The sequence below is a fragment of the Symphodus melops genome (genome assembly GCF_947650265.1).
Source record: "Symphodus melops genome assembly, chromosome: 7".
Lineage (NCBI taxonomy): Eukaryota > Metazoa > Chordata > Actinopteri > Labriformes > Labridae > Symphodus > Symphodus melops.
Window position 1 is genome coordinate 29163003 of NC_136697.1, and position 23756 is coordinate 29186758.

The window sequence follows — 23756 nt, forward strand, 5'->3', positions numbered from 1 at the left end:
CGAGGGAAGTCTGGGCCCCCCGTGACCCGGCCCGGATGGATGGATAATGACCCAGTTTTAGGACCCTTCTGAAACAGACCATGTGGCCCCAGGTTCAACGCCTCCTGAAACGTCATCACCCATGCAGCCATGATCCAATGGGAGGCTCTTCCCTGTTGACCAGGCGGTGACCTTTATTTTAACCAGCCTGTCAGACACTTGAAGCCCAGATGAATAAATGCTCGTACCTGCCGCAGGAGGGCAGCATTACGCCGCGTCACGTGCAGCCTGCCGTCATGTCAGAAGAAGAAGAAGACGCTGCAGTAAAGATGGCGGAGCGGTGTGATTACAGAACAGTCGTGTTGAACTTGACGGCTGTTTAGAGGCTGTGTGTGTGTGTGTGTTCGTGGGCTCAGGTGTGTGTGTCTCCTGTGAGGATGGCTCACCGCTACCTGCGGCTGTCGGCGGGCTGCACGAGCATGTTCCGCCCGCTGCTGTCCTCCGTGACTCCGGCCAGGCAGGTAGGTGGACACCATGCTAACATGCTAACAGTGCTAACCGGGACAGCGGCCAAAACAAGCCCGAACAGAGTCCTCTGTGACCCGCACACAGCTGACAGGCCAATGCACCTGTGTGACGTCATTGGCTCATGTGACGTAGAGCAGGGTCCTGTTGTTATTACTGATCCCCTCCTCACCTGTGATACATTCTGATGTAGATAACGCCTGTGTTACCATAGCAACAAGCAAAGCTAAAGGAACAAACAGGTGTATGAAAGGTGATTGATGAGTGAAGTTCAGATCACGTGGTCTGTGTGAGTACATCATAAAGGACCCCTGCTGTTTAAAATGGGTACTGCAGTCTACGTTCTACTTTACTGTTGTTGTTGTTGCTGATTGGCTGAAACCTGTGTCCAGGTGCCGTGTTCCAATGTGGCGGGACAGGTGGTTAGTGGGCGGAGCCTGCTCAGGGACCTGCTGGGTGCATACAGGAGACTGAGCTCGAGACCTCCTAAAGGTGTGTGTGTGTGTGTGTGTGTGAACATCAAGGCTGACCTTTAACCCCTGTGTGACCTCTGTCTGACCTCTGTGTGACCTCTGCTTTTCCAGGCTTTGAGAAATATTTTCCTGAAAGTCAGAAAACTCCAAAAAACCCAGAAGCTGAAGCAACAACCAAAGGTATGAAGATATTAAAGCCCCGTTTCCACTCGGCAGTCCGGTACGGATCAGTACGGATCAGTACAGTCCGGTACGGATCAGTACGGCTCGGTACGGCTCGGTACAGTTTGGTACGGCTCGGTACGGTTTGTGTTTCCACAGCCACCCGTGCCCTATTTGGTAGGCGGCGTGTCAGCCGGATGAGGATAGGCGCTATGTAAATAGCATCATATGATAACAGCTAGCAGCTAACCGCTAACTAATAAATTCAACAAAGGAGAAAAACGCTACATAAACAAAACCAACGAAGAAGACATCCAGCAGGTCATCTCCTCTGTCACTGTCATGTGACTCTTTATTACAACAACTCAATCCAGCTTTGTTTCCCAGGATCAGTCTGTGGAAACGCCACAAAATGCACGCCGTACCGAGACGAACCGAGCCGGACCGCTCGGTGGAAACAGGGCCGTAGATCCATCAGGATAGAACAGAGAGACGGCTCTGTGAGACGTAGATCCATCAGGATAGAACAGACAGACGGCTCTGTGAGACGTAGATCCATCAGGATAGAACAGAGAGACGGCTCTGTGAGACGTAGATCCATCAGGATAGAACAGACAGCTCTGTGAGACATAGATCCATCAGGATAGAACAGACAGACGGCTCTGTGAGACGTAGATCCATCAGGATAGAACAGACAGACGGCTCTGTGAGACGTAGATCCATCAGGATAGAACAGACAGACGGCTCTGTGAGACATAGATCCATCAGGATAGAACAGACAGACGGCTCTGTGAGACGTAGATCCATCAGGATAGAACAGACAGACGGCTCTGTGAGACGTAGATCCATCAGGATAGAACAGACAGACGGCTCTGTGAGACGTAGATCCATCAGGATAGAACAGACAGACGGCTCTGTGAGACGTAGATCCATCAGGATAGAACAGACAGACGGCTCTGTGAGACGTAGATCCATCAGGATAGAACAGACAGACGGCTCTGTGAGACGTAGATCCATCAGGATAGAACAGACAGACGGCTCTGTGAGACGTAGATCCATCAGGATAGAACAGACAGACGGCTCTGTGAGACGTAGATCCATCAGGATAGAACAGACAGACGGCTCTGTGAGACATAGATCCATCAGGATAGAACAGACAGACGGCTCTGTGAGACATAGATCCATCAGGATAGAACAGACAGACGGCTCTGTGAGACATAGATCCATCAGGATAGAACAGACAGACGGCTCTGTGAGACATAGATCCATCAGGATAGAACAGACAGACGGCTCTGTGAGACATAGATCCATCAGGATAGAACAGACAGACGGCTCTGTGAGACGTAGATCCATCAGGATAGAACAGACAGACGGCTCTGTGAGACGTAGATCCATCAGGATAGAACAGACAGACGGCTCTGTGAGACGTAGATCCATCAGGATAGAACAGACAGACGGCTCTGTGAGACGTAGATCCATCAGGATAGAACAGACAGACGGCTCTGTGTGATTGTTGTTTATCTGAGGATCAGACCAGTCTGAACACCTGCTGACACACGCAGCCTCCTGATTGGTGGATCGTTCTGTTTGTTTAGAGGACAAACCCCCCAGCGGTCAGAGGGCCTCTGGCGGTTCAGGTGGAGGGGGCGGGGCAGACGGTGGTGGAGGGGGAGGAGGAAAGCGAGGAGGCCGCAGGGAGGAGTCACACTGGTACAGTCGTCTACAGAAGGTGAGTGTTGGTGGGGAAACAAATAAGCCACGCCCACGCTCACCTGGTGGGACAGGTGTGTGAGGCGGGGGTCTGACCTCAGGCTGTGGTCCTTCAGGGGGACGTTCCCTGGGACGATAAAGAGTTCCGCATGTACTTACTGACGGGAGCGGCGTTCTGGACCACCATCACCTACTACCTGTTCTTCAGGGACGGAGGACGAGAGGTCACCTGGAAGGACTTCGTCAACAACTACCTGTCCAAAGGAGTGGTGAGTCAGAACCAGCAGCACGCTACACGGGTCAGAACCAGCAGCACGCTACACGGGTCAGAACCCACAGCACGCTACATGGGTCAGAACCCGCAGCATGCTACACGGGTCAGAACCAGCAGCACGCTACACGGGTCAGAACCCACAGCACGCTACACGGGTCAGAACCAGCAGCACGCTACACGGGTCAGAACCAGCAGCACGCTACACGGGTCAGAACCCACAGCACGCTACATGGGTCAGAACCAGCAGCATGCTACATGGGTTAGAACCAGCAGCACGCTACACGGGTCAGAACCAGCAGTACGCTACACGGGTCAGAACCAGCAGCACGCCACACGTGTGATAGACACGGGTCAGAACCAGCAGCACGCCACACGTGTGATAGACACGGGTCAGAACCAGCAGCACGCTACACGGGTCAGAACCAGCAGCACGCTACACGGGTCAGAACCAGCAGCACGCTACACGGGTCAGAACCAGCAGCACGCCACACGTGTGATAGACACGGGTCAGAACCAGCAGCACGCCACACGTGTGATAGACACGGGTCAGAACCAGCAGCACGCTACACGGGTCAGAACCAGCAGCACGCTACACGGGTCAGAACCAGCAGCACGCCACATGTGTGATAGACACGGGTCAGAACCCGCAGCACGCTACACGGGTCAGAACCAGCAGCACGCTACACGGGTCAGAACCAGCAGTACGCTACACGGGTCAGAACCAGCAGCACGCCACACGTGTGATAGACACGGGTCAGAACCAGCAGCACGCCACACGTGTGATAGACACGGGTCAGAACCAGCAGCACGCTACACGGGTCAGAACCAGCAGCACGCTACATGGGTCAGAACCAGCAGCACGCTACACGGGTCAGAACCAGCAGCACGCTACATGGGTCAGAACCAGCAGCATGCTACACGGGTCAGAACCAGCAGCACGCTACACGGGTCAGAACCAGCAGCACGCTACACGGGTCAGAACCAGCAGCACGCCACACGTGTGATAGACACGGGTCAGAACCAGCAGCACGCCACACGTGTGATAGACACGGGTCAGAACCAGCAGCACGCTACACGGGTCAGAACCAGCAGCACGCTACACGGGTCAGAACCAGCAGCACGCCACACGTGTGATAGACACGGGTCAGAACCAGCAGCACGCCACACGTGTGATAGACACGGGTCAGAACCAGCAGCACGCTACACGGGTCAGAACCAGCAGCACGCTACACGGGTCAGAACCAGCAGCACGCTACACGTGTGATAGACACGGGTCAGAACCAGCAGCACGCTCCAGTCTGTGGTTAACGGGCTCCTCGCCCTTCATGTTAACCACGTGTAGACAGATGGAGAGGAAGCGTGACGGCGTGAAGGACGACCACGGCCTGATGACCACGTGTTTGTTTCAGGTGGAGCGCCTGGAGGTGGTGAACAAGCGTTACGTTAAAGTCGTGTTCTCTCCGGGGAAGACGCAGAGCGACGGGGTGAGTTCTGATTGGTCCTCAGAAATGTGTGTAATGAACGAAGCAGCAGACTGAGAGTGTGTGTGTGTGTGTGTGTGTGTGTGTGTGTGTGTGTGTGTGTGTGTGTGTGTGTGTGTGTGTGTGTGTGTGTGTGTGTGTGTGTGTGTGTGTGTGTGTGTGTGTGTGTGTGTGTGTGTGTAGTACGTGTGGTTCAACATCGGCAGCGTGGACACGTTTGAGCGGAACCTGGAGACGGTCCAGTACGAGCTCGGCATCGAGGGCGAGAACAGAGTGCCCGTGGTTTATTCCACGGAGAGCGACGGGTGAGTCACGTCTCAGGCCCCGCCCCTCTCAGGCCCCGCCCCTCTCTGGGTTTTTAACCTTCTTCCTTCTGTACAGAACCTTCCTACTGAGCATGCTCCCCACCGTGCTCATCATTGGCTTCCTGCTGTTCATGCTGCGGCGAGGTCCTGCCGGGACGGGCCGTCCGGGCCGGGGGATGGGAGGGCTGTTCAGCGTCAGCGAGACCACGGCCAAGATCCTAAAAGATGAAATCGACGTGAAGTTCAAAGACGTGGCGGGCTGCGAGGAGGCGAAGCTCGAGATCATGGAGTTCGTCAACTTCCTGAAGAACCCCAAACAGTACGAGGACCTGGGCGCCAAGATCCCCAAGGTGAGGGCGGGGCCTGAGTGAGACGGGTGAGGGCGGGGCCTGAGTGAGACGGGTGAGACGGGTGAGGGCGGGGCCTGAGTGAGACGGGTGAGGGCGGGGCCTGAGTGAGACGGTGAGGGCGGGGCCTGAGTGACACGGGTGAGGGCGGGGCCTGAGTGACACGGGTGAGACGGGTGAGGGCGGGCCTGAGTGAGACGGGTGAGGGCGGGGCCTGAGTGAGACGGGTGAGGGCGGGGCCTGAGTGAGACAGGTGAGGGCGGGGCCTGGGTGAGACGGGTGAGGGCGGGGCCTGAGTGACATAGGTGAGGGTGGGGCCTGAGTGACACAGGTGAGGGCGGGGCCTGAGTGACACAGGTGAGGGTGGGGCCTGAGTGAGATGGGTGAGGGCGGGGCCTGAGTGACACAGGTGAGGGTGGGGCCTGAGTGAGATGGGTGAGGGCGGGGCCTGAGTGACACAGGTGAGGGTGGGGCCTGAGTGAGATGGGTGAGGGCGGGGCCTGAGTGAGACGGGTGAGGGTGGGGCCTGAGTGAGATGGGTGAGGGCGGGGCCTGAGTGACACAGGTGAGGGCGGGGCCTGAGTGAGACGGGTGAGGGCGGGGCCTGAGTGACACAGGTGAGGGCGGGGCCTGAGTGACACAGGTGAGGGTGGGGCCTGAGTGACATAGGCGAGGGTGGGGCCTGAGTGAGATGGGTGAGGGCGGGCCCTGAGTGACACGGGTGAGGGCGGGGCCTGAGTGACACGGGTGAGGGCGGGCCCTGAGTGACACGGGTGAGGGCGGGGCCTGAGTGACACGGGTGAGGGCGGGGCCTGAGTGACACGGGTGAGGGCGGGGCCTGAGTGACACGGGTGAGGGCGGGGCCTGAGTGAGACGGGTGAGGGCGGGGCCTGAGTGACACGGGTGAGGGCGGGGCCCTGAGTGACACAGGTGAGGGCGGGGCCTGAGTGACGTGTGTGTGTGTGTGTAGGGAGCCATACTGACGGGTCCTCCAGGAACAGGAAAGACGCTGCTCGCCAAAGCGACGGCCGGCGAGGCCAACGTGCCGTTCATCACCGTGAACGGCTCTGAGTTCCTGGAGATGTTTGTGGGCGTCGGCCCTGCCAGGGTGAGTGCACACACACACACACACACACACACACACACACACACACACACACACACACACACACACACACACACACACACACACACAGCTCCATGATGATTTGACTTCCTGTGTGCAGGTGAGAGATCTGTTTGTCATGGCGAGGAAGAATGCTCCCTGCATCCTGTTCATCGATGAGATCGACGCGGTGGGACGGAAACGAGGGCGAGGAAACTTTGGGGGTCAGAGCGAGCAGGAGAACACACTGAACCAGCTGCTGGTGGAGATGGACGGTGAGGACGCCGCCCGCTCTGATGGAGACGTTCTTGATTGGCTCTCAGGCTGATTCTAACGTGTGATTGGCTCTCAGACTGATTCTAACATGTGATTGGCTCTCAGACTGATTCAAACATGTGATTGGCTCTCAGACTGATTCTAACATGTGATTGGCTCTCAGGCTGATTCTAACGTGTGATTGGCTCTCAGACTGATTCAAACATGTGATTGGCTCTCAGACTGATTCTAACGTGTGATTGGCTCTCAGGCTGATTCTAACGTGTGATTGGCTCTCAGGCTGATTCTAACGTGTGATTGGCTCTCAGACTGATTCTAACATGTGATTGGCTCTCAGACTGATTCTAACGTGTGATTGGCTCTCAGACTGATTCAAACGTGTGATTGGCTCTCAGACTGATTCTAACGTGTGATTGGCTCTCAGACTGATTCTAACATGTGATTGGCTCTCAGACTGATTCTAACGTGTGATTGGCTCTCAGACTGATTCTAACGTGTGATTGGCTCTCAGGCTGATTCTAACGTGTGATTGGCTCTCAGACTGATTCTAACATGTGATTGGCTCTCAGGCTGATTCTAACGTGTGATTGGCTCTCAGACTGATTCAAACATGTGATTGGCTCTCAGACTGATTCAAACGTGTGATTGGCTCTCAGACTGATTCTGACGTGTGATTGGCTCTCAGGCTGATTCTAACGTGTGATTGGCTCTCAGGCTGATTCTAACGTGTGATTGGCTCTCAGGCTGATTCTAACGTGTGATTGGCTCTCAGGCTGATTCTAACGTGTGATTGGCTCTCAGGCTGATTCTAACGTCAGAGGTCACTCCTCTCTGTGCTTTTCAGGCTTCAACACGGCCACAAACGTGGTGGTTCTGGCAGGAACCAACAGGCCCGACATCCTGGACCCGGCTCTGATGAGACCTGGACGCTTTGACAGACAGATTTACGTGGGTGAGTCTGTTCATGCTTTAGACCAGAGAGACTCAGACACCAACAGGAGGATCAGAAAACACGTTGACAATCGATTGCTTCTGTCTGACTCTGTGTTCTGCTGTGTCAGGTCATCCTGACATCAAAGGTCGAGCGTCCATCTTTAAAGTTCACCTGCGTCCTCTGAAGCTGGAAACAGAGCTAGACAGAGACGCTCTGGCAAAAAAGATGGCGGCTCTCACACCTGGATTCTCAGGTAAACACTGACAGATGTTCTCCCCCCAAACAGACGCTCCTCCTCCTGTATGACCTTTTTGGTTTCTTCTCCCTGTGCTCTGTCTGACAGGCGCAGACATCGCCAACGTGTGTAACGAGGCTGCTCTGATCGCTGCTCGCCACCTCTCAGACGCCATCAACCAGAAGCATTTTGAGCAGGCAATCGAGAGGGTCATCGGAGGTGAGAGGCCTTTGATTTGTTTGTTACCATGGCAACAAAAATGGAATCATTCTAGCGTTCACTACCTGTTTGTGTTCCAGGTCTGGAGAAGAAGACTCAGGTGCTGCAGCCGGAGGAGAAGAAGACAGTGGCCTATCACGAAGCTGGTCATGCCATTGCTGGTTGGTTCCTGGAGCACGCCGACCCGCTGCTAAAGGTCACGCCCACTCATGTTTACCTGACTCTACAGTGCCCCCTCTGTTCATATTTATACTGCACCTGACTCTACACTGCCCCCTCTGTTCATATTTATACTGCACCTGACTCTACACTGCCCCCTCTGTTCATATTTATACTGCACCTGACTCTACACTGCCCCCTCTGTTCATATTTATACTGCACCTGACTCTACACTGCCCCCTCTGTTCATATTTATACTGCACCTGACTCTACACTGCCCCCTCTGTTCATATTTATACTGCACCTGACTCTACACTGCCCCCTCTGGTCATATTTATACTGCACCTGACTCTACACTGCCCCCTCTGTTCATATTTATACTGCACCTGACTCTACACTGCCCCCTCTGGTCATATTTATACTGCACCTGACTCTACACTGCCCCCCTCTGGTCATATATATATACTGCACCTGATGATGCAGTATAAATGTTGTGACATGATGAAGCCGTGTGCAGCCAGGTGTGACAGCTGTTGCTACCTGTGCAGGTGTCGATCATCCCCAGAGGAAAGGGTCTGGGTTACGCCCAGTACCTGCCCAAAGAGCAGTACCTGTACACCAAAGAGCAGCTGCTGGACCGCATGTGTATGACTCTTGGTGGTCGGGTCTCAGAAGAGATCTTCTTTGGACGGATCACCACCGGAGCGCAGGACGACCTTCGAAAGGTCACACAGAGCGCCTACGCACAGGTCAGTCTGTTGCACTCAGACTCCTCCCCCTCTCTCAGGGTTGACTCTTCTCTGACCTCCTGCTTCTTCTGCTGCAGATCGTTCAGTTCGGGATGAACGCCAAGGTGGGTCAGGTGTCCTTCGACCTCCCTCGGCAGGGTGAGATGGTTCTGGAGAAACCATACAGCGAGGCCACGGCTCGTCTCATCGACTCCGAGGTCCGAGGTCTGATCAGCGAGGCGTACCAGAGAACCCACCAGCTGCTCAGTGACAAGAAGGCCGAGGTGGAGAAGGTAGGAGACTGCAGAGAACCTTCTAGATTCATCATGATCCTGCTCCTCCCTCGTCTCCCCCCGTCTCCTTTCCTCCTCCTCCTCCTCCCTCGTCTCCCCCCGTCTCCTTTCCTCCTCCTCCTCCTCCCTCGTCTCCCCCCGTCTCCTTTCCTCCTCCTCCTCCTCCCTCGTCTCCTTTCCTCCTCCCACCACTCCTCCTCCCTCCACTCCTCCTCCCTCCACTCCTCCTCCCACCACTCCTCCTCCTCCCTCCACTCCTCCTCCTCCCTCCACTCCTCCTCCCACCACTCCTCCTCCCTCCACTCCTCCTCCCTCGTCTCCCCTCGTCTCCTTCCCTGCTCCCTCCACTCCTCCTCCTCCTCCTCCCTCGTCTCCTTACCTGCTCCCTCCACTCCTCCTCCCTCCACTCCTCCTCCTCCCTCCACTCCTCCTCCTCCCTCCACTCCTCCTCCCTCGTCTCCTTTCCTGCTCCCTCCACTCCTCCTCCTCCTCCTCCCTCGTCTCCCCTCGTCTCCTTTCCTCCTCCCTCCACTCCTCCTCCTCCTCCTCCTCCCTCGTCTCCTCCTCCTCCTTCGTCTCCTTTCCTCCTCCTCCTTCGTCTCCTTTCCTCCTCCTCCCTCCACTCCTCCTCCTCCTCCCTCGTCTCCCCTCGTCTCCTTTCCTCCTCCCTCCACTCCTCCTCCTCCTCCTCCTCCTCCCTCGTCTCCTCCTCCTCCTTCGTCTCCTTTCCTCCTCCTCCCTCGTCTCCCCTCGTCTCCTTACCTGCTCCCTCCACTCCTCCTCCCTCCACTCCTCCTCCTCCCTCCACTCCTCCTCCCTCGTCTCCTTTCCTGCTCCCTCCACTCCTCCTCCTCCTCCTCCTCCCTCGTCTCCTCCTCCTCCTTCGTCTCCTTTCCTCCTCCTCCTTCGTCTCCTTTCCTCCTCCTCCCTCCACTCCTCCTCCTCCTCCCTCGTCTCCCCTCGTCTCCTTTCCTCCTCCCTCCACTCCTCCTCCTCCTCCTCCTCCTCCCTCGTCTCCTCCTCCTCCTTCGTCTCCTTTCCTCCTCCTCCTTCGTCTCCTTTCCTCCTCCTCCCTCCACTCCTCCTCCTCCTCCCTCGTCTCCTCCTCCTCCTCCCTCGTCTCCTTTCCTCCTCCCTTGTGCGCTGTGTTCTTAATCCTCTCTGTTCTGAGATATGCACCAGCCCTGCAAACCTTCAGTCCAGATCCTGGTTCTGGATCCTTCCCAGAGCCTGTTGAGACCCTGTTCTGTGTTGTCCTGCAGGTGGCGCTGCGTCTGCTGGAGAAGGAGGTTCTCGATAAGAGCGACATGGTGGAGCTGCTGGGTAAACGTCCGTTTGCAGAGAAGTCGACGTATGAAGACTTTGTGGAAGGAACGGGAGGCGTGGACGAGGACACGTCCCTGCCTGAGGGTCTAAAGGACTGGAACAAGGACAGAAAGGACAAAGAGGAGAGCCAGGACGAGCAGGTGGCTCATCAGATCTCTGGAGGAATGCCCTTCTAGAACGTTCTGACGGACAAGACAGGAACTGACCTTTCTATAGTTCACCATCAGTAACCACACACACACACACACACACACACACACACACACACACACACACACACACACACTAATAAATCAGAACCGGTCCAGATCCTGGGACTAACAGGGTTCTGGAGGTTCTGGATCCAGACTGTGGATCTATATGACTCAGTTCTATTTATTCTGTGTGTCGGGTTTCATTTATCTTCGTCCTCACCGTCACCATGGTTACCAAGCTGAACAGAAATGCTAAACTAACATTAGCATGTAGAGGCAGCCTGCGGTCTCACCTCTCAGTGAAATCTTTATTTAAACGGCTCGCAGAGACAAAGACGATGTGCAGGATGGTGATGACAATATGTTTACTCAAATTATAACAATAAAGTACTCTGTCTCTGGTCACTTCCTGTCAGCACCTGTACTCTGTCTCTGGTCACTTCCTGTCAGCTCCTGTCCTCTGTCTCTGGTCACTTCCTGTCAGCACCTGTGCTCTGTCTCTGGTCACTTCCTGTCAGCACCTGTACTCTGTCTCTGGTCACTTCCTGTCAGCACCTGTGCTCTGTCTCTGGTCACTTCCTGTCAGCACCTGTGCTCTGTCTCTGGTCACTTCCTGTCAGCACCTGTGCTCTGTCTCTGGTCACTTCCTGTCAGCTCCTGTCCTCTGTCTCTGGTCACTTCCTGTCAGCTCCTGTCCTCTGTCTCTGGTCACTTCCTGTCAGCACCTGTGCTCTGTCTCTGGTCACTTCCTGTCAGCACCTGTACTCTGTCTCTGGTCACTTCCTGTCTGCACCTGTGCTCTGTCTCTGTTCACTTCCTGTCTGCACCTGTACTCTGTCTCTGGTCACTTCCTGTCTGCACCTGTACTCTGTCTCTGGTCACTTCCTGTCTGCACCTGTGCTCTGTCTCTGGTCACTTCCTGTCTGCACCTGTGCTCTGTCTCTGGTCACTTCCTGTCCTCTGTCTCTGGTCACTTCCTGTCTGCACCTGTGCTCTGTCTCTGGTCACTTCCTGTCAGTAACTGTGACCAGGTAAGGTCTGGATCAACAGAAGTTAAAGGTTTGGATATTTATTGTTTTACTGCTTCAGGTTTTAATCTTTTATTTTAAACTTTAATCCTTAAAAAGTGAAAATATTAAAGAATGTGGTGCAATTTGACTTCCTGTAAATTTGCACTGTGGTGATGCATTCAGGGACGCTCCGTAAACTGTGGTGATGCATTCAGGGACGCTCCGTAAACTGTGGTGATGCATTCAGGGACGCTCCGTAAACTGTGGTGATGCATTCAGGGACACTCCTTAAACTGTGGTGATGCATTCAGGGACGCTCCGTAAACTGTGGTGATGCATTCAGGGACACTCCTTCAACTGTGGTGATGCATTCAGGGACGCTCCGTAAACTGTGGTGATGCATTCAGGGACACTCCTTCAACTGTAGTGATACATTCAGGGACACTTTGGGTTTTGTAAAATGAAACCGCTTCAAGCTTAAACATGAACATATGTGGTGTACTCTGAACAACACTGAGGGATGAAACCTGCAGACGACACTGAGGGATGAAACCTGCAGACGACACTCAGGGATGAAACCTGCAGACGACACTGAGGGATGAAACCTGCAGACGACACTCAGGGATGAAACCTGCAGACGACACTCAGGGATGAAACCTGCAGACGACACTCAGGGATGAAACCTGCAGACGACACTCAGGGATGAAACCTGCAGACGACACTCAGGGATGAAACCTGCAGACGACACTCAGGGATGAAACCTGCAGACAGAAGAAGTGAACAGCTCTCTACATTTATAATAAGAGGAAGCGAACGTGCTATAAAAGCATGTTTTTAAAGGGTGATAAATAAAGTTTATGTCGTATTCTGAAGGGCAATTCCGGAAGTCCTGTGACGTCAGCGGCTCCTGTGTACGGCGGCTCGCAGGGCTCACTCCGCGCCGCTCGTGCTGACGATGGGAGACGTTCTCTGTGAAGAGCTCGAGGACTTGGTTCATTTCTCAGTGCACGACCTGCCGGCACGAGGCTATGTCGTCATGGAGGAGATCCGTCGTCAGGGAAAACTCTGTGACGTCACGCTCAAGGTAAACTGATGACCCTCGTGGCTAACGTTAGCCTGTTAGCTACTTCAGCAGGAAGCTCGCCGAGGTGCTAACAACATGCTAACTGTAGCGGATTATAAAAAAGCTAAGCTAAGCCTATTTAAACAGGTGAGTGACGTCACAGTCTGTTAGCATGAACAGACCCGTACAAGCTGACCTCTGACCTGTGGCACACTGATTGGCTGGAGTGCGCGAGGGCGTTCACCTGTCAGGGGACCTTTCACCTTTCTACAGAGAAGCTTTGATCCTTACTGTCCATATCATACATCACGTGATACTGTGACGTCATCACTGTCAGTATCGACATGTTTATAGACTCACTTGTACAGCTCATCTACCTGTAGCTCACCTGAGATCTGCTGCAATGCAGCACTGTTTAGCTGATATACACCTGTGTAACACGCGTGTAACACGTGTGTACAGGAAACACCTGTGTAACACGCGTGTACAGGAAACACCTGTGTAACACGCGTGTACAGGAAACACGTGTGTAACACGCGTGTACAGGTGTGTCACGTGTGCTGTACTCTCTGCAGGTCGGAGACCATAAGTTCAGCGCTCACCGGATCGTTCTGGCAGCGTCCATCCCGTACTTTCACGCCATGTTCACCAACGACATGGTGGAGTGTAAACAGGACGAGATCCTGATGCAGGGCATGGACCCCAGGTAACACCTGCACAGGTACGCACACACCTGTGAGTCAGTGTGACAGCAGAGTAACAGTCCGTGTCCTCCGCAGCGCTCTGGAGGCGCTCATAAACTTCGCCTACAGCGGCCACGTCGCCATCGACCAGCAGAACGTTCAGTCTCTTCTGATTGGCTCCAGCTTCCTGCAGCTGCAGAACGTTAAAGACGCCTGCTGCTCCTTCCTGCAGGAGAGGTGAGTGGCTCGCCACCGCACATGCTCAGTACACAACAACACCTTGACTCTCTCTCTCTGTGTGTTTAGGTTGCACCCAAAGAACTGTCTGGGCGTGCGTCAGTTTGCAGAGACCATGATGTGCACGACGCTCTACGACGCCGCCAACAGCTTCCTCCATCAGCACTTCGTGGACGTGTCGGCGTCCGACGAGTTCCTGAGTCTGAGGACGGACGAGCTGCTGGAGCTGGTGGGCTGCGACGAGCTCAACATCAAAGCCGAGGAACAGGTGAGGCTCACCTCCAGCCCAGGAGCACACCTGTGCAGGTGTTTGATGTGTTGTACCTGTGCAGGTGTTTGATGTGTTGTACCTGTGCAGGTGTTTGATGTGTTGTACCTGTGCAGGTGTTTGATGATGTGTTGTACCTGTGCAGGTGTTTGATGTGTTGTACCTGTGCAGGTGTTTGATGTGTTGTACCTGTGCAGGTGTTTGATGTGTTGTACCTGTGCAGGTGTTTGATGTGTTGTACCTGTGCAGGTGTTTGATGTGTTGTACCTGTGCAGGTGTTTGATGATGTGTTGTACCTGTGCAGGTGTTTGATGTGTTGTACCTGTGCAGGTGTTTGATGATGTGTTGTACCTGTGCAGGTGTTTGATGATGTGTTGTACCTGTGCAGGTGTTTGATGATGTGTTGTACCTGTGCAGGTGTTTGATGATGTGTTGTACCTGTGCAGGTGTTTGATGATGTGTTGTACCTGTGCAGGTGTTTGATGCGTTGTACCTGTGCAGGTGTTTGATGTGTTGTACCTGTGCAGGTGTTTGATGTGTTGTACCTGTGCAGGTGTTTGATGATGCGTTGTACCTGTGCAGGTGTTTGATGTGTTGTACCTGTGCAGGTGTTTGATGATGTGTTGTACCTGTGCAGGTGTTTGATGATGTGTTGTACCTGTGCAGGTGTTTGATGTGTTGTACCTGTGCAGGTGTTTGATGTGTTGTACCTGTGCAGGTGTTTGATGTGTTGTACCTGTGCAGGTGTTTGATGTGTTGTACCTGTGCAGGTGTTTGATGTGTTGTACCTGTGCAGGTGTTTGATGATGTGTTGTACCTGTGCAGGTGTTTGATGCGTTGTACCTGTGCAGGTGTTTGATGTGTTGTACCTGTGCAGGTGTTTGATCTGTTGTACCTGTGCAGGTGTTTGATGTGTTGTACCTGTGCAGGTGTTTGATGTGTTGTACCTGTGCAGGTGTTTGATGTGTTGTACCTGTGCAGGTGTTTGATGTGTTGTACCTGTGCAGGTGTTTGATGATGTGTTGTACCTGTGCAGGTGTTTGATGTGTTGTACCTGTGCAGGTGTTTGATCTGTTGTACCTGTGCAGGTGTTTGATCTGTTGTACCTGTGCAGGTGTTTGATGCGTTGTACCTGTGCAGGTGTTTGATGTGTTGTACCTGTGCAGGTGTTTGATGTGTTGTACCTGTGCAGGTGTTTGATGTGTTGTACCTGTGCAGGTGTTTGATGTGTTGTACCTGTGCAGGTGTTTGATGCGTTGTACCTGTGCAGGTGTTTGATGATGCGTTGTACCTGTGCAGGTGTTTGATGATGCGTTGTACCTGTGCAGGTGTTTGATGATGCGTTGTACCTGTGCAGGTGTTTGAAGCCGTGCTGTCCTGGGTGCATCATGACCGGGAGCGGAGAGAGTCCCTGCTGCCGGAGCTGCTGTCAAAGATCAGACTTCCTCTGTGTCGGCCTCAGTTCCTGTCAGACCGTGTCCAGCAGGATGAACTCGTACGCTGCTGTCATAAATGCAGGTGTGTGTTCAGGTGTTCTGCTGCTGCTGTTGTTGAAAGTGTTATAAATATATTTGAACACCTGAAGCCGTCGTGCTCGCTCAGTGACTCTGTATGTTTTCAGGGACCTGGTGGATGAAGCCAAAGATTTCCACCTGATGCCCGAGCGGCGCCCTCACCTGCCCGCCTTCAAGACCAGACAGAGGTGCTGCACCTCCATCACAGGCCTGATCTACGCTGTGGGAGGACTTAACAGCTCAGGTATGGCTCACCTGTTTTTCCCAGGCTACTTTAGGAGTTGACCAATCACAGAAGGTGTGATGTCACTGTTGATATCTGATTGGTGCTCAATGACTCTTTTCAACTTTCAGGTGACTCCTTAAATATAGTTGAAGTATTTGATCCAATTGGGAACTTCTGGGAACGCTGCCAGCCAATGAGGACTGCCCGAAGCAGAGTGGGCGTGGCTGTTGTTAACGGGCTGCTGTATGCGATTGGTGGATATGATGGCCAATCAAGGCTCAGCACAGTGGAGGTTTACAACCCTGAGACCGATAGTTGGACGCAGGTGTCGAGCATGAACAGCCAGCGCAGGTCAATACATTGATCAACAGCTGATCATGACTCTGATCAGTATGCTGAGTAATAAACTTTAAACCTTTCTGTTTGTGACCTTAGCGCCATGGGAACGGTTGTGATTGATGGACACATCTACGTGTGCGGCGGCTACGATGGAAAGTCCTCTCTAAACTCTGTGGAGTGTTACTCGCCAGAGACCGATAGGTGAGTCTCAGCTATTAGCTCACTGTTATCTGTTAGCTCCACCCACTGACCACCTGTTAGCTCCGCCCACTGACCACCTGTTAGCTCCACCCACTGACCTTCTGTTAGCTCCACCCACTGACCACCTGTTAGCTCCGCCCACTGACCACCTGTTAGCTCCACCCACTGACCGTCTGTTAGCTCCACCCACTGACCGTCTGTTAGCTCCACCCACTGACCTTCTGTTAGCTCCACCCACTGACCGTCTGTTAGCTCCACCCACTGACCGTCTGTTAGCTCCACCCACTGACCGTCTGTTAGCTCCACCCACTGACCGTCTGTTAGCTCCACCCACTGACCTTCTGTTAGCTCCACCCACTGACCTTCTGTTAGCTCCACCCACTGACCACCTGTTAGCTCCACCCACTGACCGTCTGTTAGCTCCACCCACTGACCTTCTGTTAGCTCCACCCACTGACCTTCTGTTAGCTCCACCCACTGACCTTCTGTTAGCTCCACCCACTGACCTTCTGTTAGCTCCACCCACAGACCTTCTGTTAGCTCCAACCACTGACCACCTGTTAGCTCCACCCACTGACCTTCTGTTAGCTCCACCCACTGACCTTCTGTTAGCTCCACCCACTGACCTTCTGTTAGCTCCACCCACTGACCTTCTGTTAGCTCCACCCACTGACCGTCTGTTAGCTCCACCCACAGACCTTCTGTTAGCTCCAACCACTGACCACCTGTTAGCTCCACTGACCACCTGTTAGCTCCACCCACTGACCGTCTGTTAGCTCCACCCACAGACCTTCTGTTAGCTCCAACCATTGACCACCTGTTAGCTCCACTGACCACCTGTTAGCTCCACCCACTGACCGTCTGTTAGCTCCACCCATTGACCACCTGTTAGCTCCAACCACTGACCGTCTGTTAGCTCCACCCGCTGACCTTCTGTTAGCTCCACCCACTGACCTTCTGTTAGCTCCACCCACTGACCTTCTGTTAGCTCCACCCACTGACCTTCTGTTAGCTCCACCCACTGACCTTCTGTTAGCTTCTGTTAACAGGAAGTGTACCTTTAATAAGTGCTCATATCCTGACAGGTGGACTGTGGTGACGGAGATGAGCGCCAGTCGCAGCGCTGCCGGTGTCAGCGTGTTTGATGGACGGATCTTCGTGTCTGGCGGCCATGACGGTTTACAGATCTTCAACACGGTGAGTCTACATCTATAGTATACAGCGTGGATATGGCGGCTCACGCTGCGCTTTGATTGGCGGTTCATCTGTCCTATGATATTAGCACACCTCACCGCCATCTTTAAAAACGAGACTCAGTCACAATAAATCTTAACTTTATACCAAAAGAGACGTGATGTCTCTGATGGCGCCCTCTGCAGGTGACGACTGAGTATGGATTAGGGTTAATCTGCTCATGGCGTGTAATTTATCCTTCATTTGTGTTTTTAAATCATGAGTTTAGTTTTGGATCTGAAGACGTTGAAACATGAAATAAATGCTGTTCCCCTCCTGTCCTGTAGGTGGAGTACTACAACCACCACACCAACCGTTGGCACCCAGCGGCTGCCATGATGAACAAGCGTTGTCGCCACGGGGCGGCGGCTCTGGGCAGCCACATGTACGTGGCAGGAGGTTACGATGGCTCGGGGTTCTTGAGCGGGGCGGAGGTGTTCAGCTCTGCGTCGGGTCAGTGGAGCCTCCTGGTGGCCATGAACACGCGGCGCAGCAGAGTGTCGCTGGTGTCCACATCGGGACGTCTGTACGCAGTGGGCGGGTACGATGGACAGTCCAACCTCAGCTCTGTGGAGATGTTCAACCCTGACACCAACCGCTGGACCTTCAGGGCCCCCATGGGCAGCCACGAGGGGGGGGTGGGGGTGGGGTGTATCCCTTTGCAGCCTGCCTAAACCGTCCAATCAGAGACCAAGAACTGAACTGATGAGTTACTGACGGCTGCAGACGAGTCAGTGGCGCTCTTCTCTGGCGTTCACTGAGCTTTATCGGTACGATGGCTGGACTCAGACCTGCACACTGATGTCAGGCCTGTGGGATTATGGGTAAAAGTGCTAGCCTCTGGAGGCTAGCTGCTAGCATTGTGCTAATAGTGAGCGTGTGGACCGACTGTTTAATTTTGATTTTATACTGAAATGACCAACAGGAAGTCACTTGTTGTCCTGAACAAACAAAGCTGCTGAAACAGGATGTTCTCTCCGATCAGACCTCACGGGGCCGTCTGATTGGTCGGCTCTAACCTGTACGAGCGATCAAACAGACAGGAAGTGATGCTGCAGACACAAACAGACTTTATTAAACAGGTAAAATGTTCAGCAGCGCCCTCTGGAGGCTGCAGACGTTACTGCAGCTGATATGAGCATCACACCAGTGGAAACATCAGCTGCTCTGATTGGTAGTTTATCACAGTCTGATCATGTTCACACACACAGAGCGCCAGCCGCCATTTATACTGAGCTTCTGATGTTAGCGGCTGGTGTTAGCAGCTCATGTTAGCGGCTGGTGTTAGCAGCTCATGTTAGCGGCTGGTGTTAGCAGCTGTTAGCTGAGTAATGTGGGCACAGATAGCTTTCACTGGATTTTATTTGATTCTGAAGTAAACTTTAGAACATGAAGAGATTGCATCCTGACTTTTTGTTTGTTTTAGGTGTGATTAAACGATGATGTCACACTGAATGACATCATCACCCTCCTGCAGTGTGTCTCCCTCCTGAGGGGTTTGTCCTGAAGGGGGCGCTGGAGGAGCTGGTTCAGGTTTGCGTTGGGTGATTTAGACTCAGTGATGTCAGATCTCTGTCAGTCATTATTTACATGTCGTTTCATCCAGAGATCCTTCTGGACACTTTTCAGCTCATCCCACTTTTGTCTCTGGTTGTACTCAGCTGATTGATGGTCCTGGTTGTCATGGAGACAGTGATGATAAAGGGGGACTGAAAGCTTTGCAAAGTGTTTATTTAAAGAAAATAAATGTCAAAGTAAAACTTGTTAATTTTCAGGATCGATTAATTGAAAGCACTGATGTTATTGAATTGACCCTCTGCAGCTTCCGTACTTGTTTTTTTAATGTTTTGATTAATTTATGAATGATGAATTCTCTAGTGAGAGGTTTGTGATCATTAAAGAGGCTGATGTTCCTGAACCGTCTCCTCTTTATTAACCACTGACCAATACATCTTATCTGAGCAGGATTATAAGAAGCACACGTCAGACAGGAAGTGTTTAAGTGTTTGTCTCCTCATTTTAAACCTGAGCAGATCATCACAGACAAAGATCCAGATGTACGTGCTCCTCCTCGACTCTCCTGAGGAGAGTGCACAATGCATCCTATCTGAAAGCCCCTTAACCGTAAGCCTGAATATCATTCAGCCCGTACAGGTGAAGAGAGAAGTCAGACTCTAGTGGACACTGGAGGAACTGCAGCTGTAAAGTTGGACATTTTAACATAGAGCTCTATGGAGACTGACTCACTGCAGGTTCTTGCATCATTTTTCATCACCAGAGGTTAGCACTTGTTTTACACACAATGGATCATTCTCCTGGAGGTTCTGGAGCCTCGGTCCTTAATTCTGGAGCAGCTCCTTCAGACTCCAAGTGCACACCTGGATACCTGCACAGGTGATAATCATTGATCACAGTATTTAAAGTGTACAGCATGAATTTCAGTGATAGCTAATGTCACTGTGTTTTTTAAACGTATGTTCTTACTCTGTTGATGATGTCATCATCATGAGGACAAACTAACACCACTCCGTTTCAAATCTTTCATTTCCATTAAAATTGACTCAACATGAACCTTTCTGTGTTCATGCTGGTCGCTCCTCTTGTTCGTCTGAGAGCAGTCGATTCAAGCGCCATTTTTTGTTCTAGTGCAGTTTATGGTGCTGTTAATCGCGTTGTCAGCCGTGTTAGCTCTGTTAGCAGTGTTAGCTATTTCAGAAGTCTTAGCTGTGTTAGATGTGTCAGTGGTGTTAGCTGTATTAGCTGTGTTAGATGTGTCAGTGGTGTTAGCTGTGTTAGCTGTGTTAGATGTGTCAGCGGTGTTAGCTGTGTTAGCTGTGTTAGATGTGTCAGTGGTGTTAGCTGTGTTAGCTGTGTTAGATGTGTCAGCGGTGTTAGCTGTGTTAGATGTGTCAGCGGTGTTAGCTGTGTTAGATGTGTCAACGGTGTTAGCTGTGTTAGATGTGTCAACGGTGTTAGCTGTGTTAGCTGTGTCAGTGGTGTTAGCTATGTTAGATGTGTCAACGGTGTTAGCTGTGTTAGATGTGTCAACGGTGTTAGCTGTGTTAGCTGTGTCAGTGGTGTTAGCTGTGTTAGATGTGTCAACGGTGTTAGCTGTGTTAGCTGTGTCAGTGGTGTTAGCTGTGTTAGATGTGTCAACGGTGTTAGCTGTGTTAGATGTGTCAACGGTGTTAGCTGTGTTAGCTGTGTCAGTGGTGTTAGCTGTGTTAGATGTGTCAACGGTGTTAGCTGTGTTAGATGTGTCAACGGTGTTAGCTGTGTTAGCTGTGTCAGTGGTGTTAGCTGTGTTAGATGTCTCAGTGGCATTAGCTGTGTTAGATGTGTCAGTGGTATTAGCTGTGTTAGATGTGTCAACGGTGTTAGCTGTGTTAGATGTGTCAGCGGTGTTAGCTGTGTTAGATGTGTCAACGGTGTTAGCTGTGTTAGATGTGTCAGCAGTGTTAGCTGTGTTAGATGTGTCAGCGGTGTTAGCTGTGTCAGTGGTGTTAGCTGTGTTAGCTGTGTCAGTGGTGTTAGCTGTGTTAGATGTGTCAGTGGTATTAGCTGTGTTAGCTGTGTCAACAGTGTTAGCTGTGTTAGATGTGTCAGTGGTATTAGCTGTGTTAGCTGTGTCAACAGTGTTAGCTGTGTTAGATGTGTCAGTGGTGTTAGCTGTGTTAGCTGTGTCAGTGGTATTAGCTGTGTTAGATGTGTCAGTGGTGTTAGCTGTGTCAGCAGTGTTAGCTGTGTTAGATGTGTCAGTGGTATTAGCTGTGTTAGATGTGTCAGTGGTGTTAGCTGTGTCAGCAGTGTTAGCTGTGTTAGATGTGTCAGTGGTATTAGCTGTGTTAGATGTGTCAGTGGTGTTAGCTGTGTCAGCAGTGTTAGCTGTGTTAGATGTGTCAGTGGTATTAGCTGTGTTAGATGTGTTAGATGTGTCAGTGGTGTTAGCTGTGTCAGCAGTGTTAGCTGTGTTAGCCATATCAGTGGTGTTAGCTGTGTTAGATGTGTCAGCGGTGTTCGCTGTGTTAGATGTGTCAGTGGTGTTCGCTGTGTCTGTAGTGATGATGGCAGTGATGTTAATAGTTGTGTTGATTGTGGTGATGGCGTTGGCGTTAGCATCGGTGTTAGCATTTGTGCTAGCAGTTGTTAGTAGTTCTAACAGTGATGTTTGCCAATAGAGTAAGTTAAAACATTCTGAATGAAATGTGTAGCTGCTGTGTTAGTAGGGATGTTAGCAGTGACGTTAGCAAGATATTGGCGTGGTGCAGAGACTCACTGGGCTTCAGCAGGCTGAAAGCGTCGCTCTTCTCCGTCCAGGATGCCGTGGTACATACCAATCTCCTGTTCCAGGCGCTGCTTGTTGCTTAGCAACGTGTCATAGTCACGGCGCTGCTGTTCAATCTCGCTGCGAACATCAGCTAGCTCCGCCTCTAGCTTGGCGACAACTGAACCGAGATTCTGCAGCTCCATGTCGTGCCAGTGGCGTGCGTCTCCGAGTGAGTTCTCCAGACCTCGTTTCTATGGAATTAGAAACACCACACATCATGACAACACTGACGACATCATTAACCAGGTCGTTGATCCTGGATCTCACCAGCGCTCTGATGGACTCGGTCTCGGCCTGCAGACTCTGGATCTTGCAGCCCGTGTCGTTACACTCGGCCTTCAGAGCCTCCACCTGCTCCTCCTCTGGACTCAGCCTGCTGCTCACACACTGCGCTTCCTGGAGCAACACACACACACACACACACACACACACACACACACACCTTAGAAAGACAGTTAAATGTGCGTGTGAGCACACCTGTGTAGGTGAGACGTCCTCACCTTACACTCCAGGTAGCTGTCTGTCTCAGCTCGGTTCCTCTCGGTCACCTTCTCCCAGTGGCTCCTGATGTAGTCCAGGATCTGGTCCAGACTGGTTTCTATGGGAGCGTCTGGTTCGTCCACTTCACGTCCCGCCATCTGAGTGTAGAGAACTCTGACGTCCTGAGAGACGAGTTGAAAGAAGAGCGATCACTTGTTTATTCTTCACCTGAAGAGGAACTTTTAAAAACCTTAGATGTGAATGTTTTGAATATCTGTAATAATATAAAGACTTGAGCTTGGGGTTTTAAAGGATCCATTTAAAGATCACGTGTCATGTGAAGGCCTGTGTGTGCTCCTCTCAGCGCTGTCTCTCCTGTCTAAGTGTTTCAGGGTCCGACCTGCTCGTGGTTGTGTTCCAGGTTCCGTAGCTCAGCTCTCATGTTCTCCATCAGCTCCTCCAGCTCCGCCCTCGTCAGGTTGGCTTCATCGATCACCTTATACAAAGAGCTGATCTCCTCCTCCACCGCCCGCCTGAACGGCTGCTCGTTCTCAAACCTGCAGACCCAGAGAACCTGTTAGTGTGTGCGCACGCGTGTGTGTGTGCGTGCGTGCGTGCGCGTGCGTGACCTCTGACCTGTCCTTGAAGTCCTCAGCGTTGGCCTGAACGTTCTCTGTCTGCAGCATCAGTCGAGCGTTTTCCAGGATGGCTTCACTGACCTGCAGAAAACAGGAAATCCTGGAACTGAGTGCAGCTGCAGCCAGCAGGGGGCAGCGCACACACACGTGTTATTTAGTATAATACTAAAGCTGGCGGTGGACAGGACTGACCTGCTGTATGTTTCATTGAGCATACATGCTAACACTAGCGCCCCTCTGTGTGTTCACTCCTGTGCCCTAACGACAGGACAGCGCCCCCTGCTGACACAAGAATTACACTTCGACCCAAAAACATGAAGATGACTCTTCCACTGAATTTTAAATGCTGGACCTCGTTGGTTGCTACGGTTACACATGAGGATCAGTACCTCACATAACTGACACCTGAGGCTGTTACATAACATGTTGACAAACGATGATTAGGTAACCGTGGTTACACGCGTGCGTCACAACGTGAGTTTGGGGGTTTCCTGAAGCAGCTCAAAGTGAGAGCGGCTCAAACAGGTGTGTGTGTGTGTGTGTGTGTGTGTGTGTGTGTGTGTGTGTGTGTGTGTGTGTGTGTGTGTGTGTGTGTGTGTGTGTGTGTGTGTGTGTGTGTCTGTCTGTCTGTCTGTCTGTCTGTCTGTCTGTCTGTCTGTCTGTCTGTCTGTCTGTCTGTCTGTCTGTCTGTCTGTCTGTCTGTCTGTCTGTCTGTCTGTCTGTCTGTCTGTCTGTCTGTCTGTCTGTCTGTCTGTCTGTCTGTGTGTGTGTGTGTGTGTGGTTGCGGTTCCTCTTTTGAAAGTGACTAAACC

At 52.3% G+C, this 23756-nt stretch overlaps 3 protein-coding genes across 3 annotated transcripts in view; 2 read left to right on the forward strand and 1 right to left on the reverse strand.

The window, feature by feature from the left end:
* Positions 1–264: 264 nt before the first annotated feature.
* Positions 265–11130, forward strand: afg3l2 (AFG3-like AAA ATPase 2). Its single transcript, XM_079348094.1, has 17 exons — positions 265–500; positions 897–996; positions 1089–1157; positions 2735–2868; positions 2966–3118; positions 4533–4607; positions 4788–4909; positions 4986–5259; positions 6227–6364; positions 6483–6636; positions 7482–7589; positions 7699–7824; positions 7915–8025; positions 8106–8221; positions 8733–8933; positions 9011–9205; positions 10468–11130. The coding sequence occupies exons 1-17, from the start codon at positions 417–419 to the stop codon at positions 10705–10707; spliced, it is 2400 nt and encodes a 799-aa protein (XP_079204220.1). The 5' UTR covers positions 265–416; the 3' UTR covers positions 10708–11130.
* Positions 11131–12227: 1097 nt separating this feature from the next.
* Positions 12228–19417, forward strand: klhl18 (kelch-like family member 18). Its single transcript, XM_079348647.1, has 10 exons — positions 12228–12819; positions 13374–13504; positions 13578–13718; positions 13788–13986; positions 15344–15504; positions 15608–15744; positions 15855–16077; positions 16162–16266; positions 17352–17463; positions 17787–19417. Exons 1-10 carry the CDS (start codon positions 12691–12693, stop codon positions 18171–18173), a joined length of 1725 nt encoding a protein of 574 aa, XP_079204773.1. The 5' UTR covers positions 12228–12690; the 3' UTR covers positions 18174–19417.
* Positions 19418–19744: 327 nt separating this feature from the next.
* The window catches only part of bfsp2 (beaded filament structural protein 2, phakinin), a 5119-nt gene continuing 1107 nt past the window's right edge, over positions 19745–23756 (reverse strand). Inside the window, exons 2-7 of the mRNA XM_079348648.1 lie at positions 22943–23025; positions 22707–22863; positions 22327–22488; positions 22094–22222; positions 21776–22017; positions 19745–19885 (exon numbers count right to left, since the gene is read on the reverse strand). Coding sequence (XP_079204774.1) covers positions 19807–19885; positions 21776–22017; positions 22094–22222; positions 22327–22488; positions 22707–22863; positions 22943–23025 — 852 coding nt within the window. The 3' untranslated portion in view covers positions 19745–19806. The remainder of the gene's footprint in view (positions 19886–21775; positions 22018–22093; positions 22223–22326; positions 22489–22706; positions 22864–22942; positions 23026–23756) is intronic.

Bases quoted from the DNA above. Each gene is read 5' to 3' on its own strand.
- afg3l2 (XM_079348094.1), top strand. From the start codon at position 417: ATGGCTCACCGCTACCTGCGGCTGTCGGCGGGCTGCACGAGCATGTTC. The intron at 7,825-7,914 runs GTAAACACTGAC...TCTGTCTGACAG, and splicing joins TCTCACACCTGGATTCTCAG to GCGCAGACATCGCCAACGTG. The intron at 8,222-8,732 runs GTCACGCCCACT...CTACCTGTGCAG, and splicing joins ACGCCGACCCGCTGCTAAAG to GTGTCGATCATCCCCAGAGG.
- klhl18 (XM_079348647.1), top strand. From the start codon at position 12,691: ATGGGAGACGTTCTCTGTGAAGAGCTCGAGGACTTGGTTCATTTCTCA. The intron at 12,820-13,373 runs GTAAACTGATGA...TACTCTCTGCAG, and splicing joins TCTGTGACGTCACGCTCAAG to GTCGGAGACCATAAGTTCAG. The intron at 13,719-13,787 runs GTGAGTGGCTCG...CTGTGTGTTTAG, and splicing joins TGCTCCTTCCTGCAGGAGAG to GTTGCACCCAAAGAACTGTC.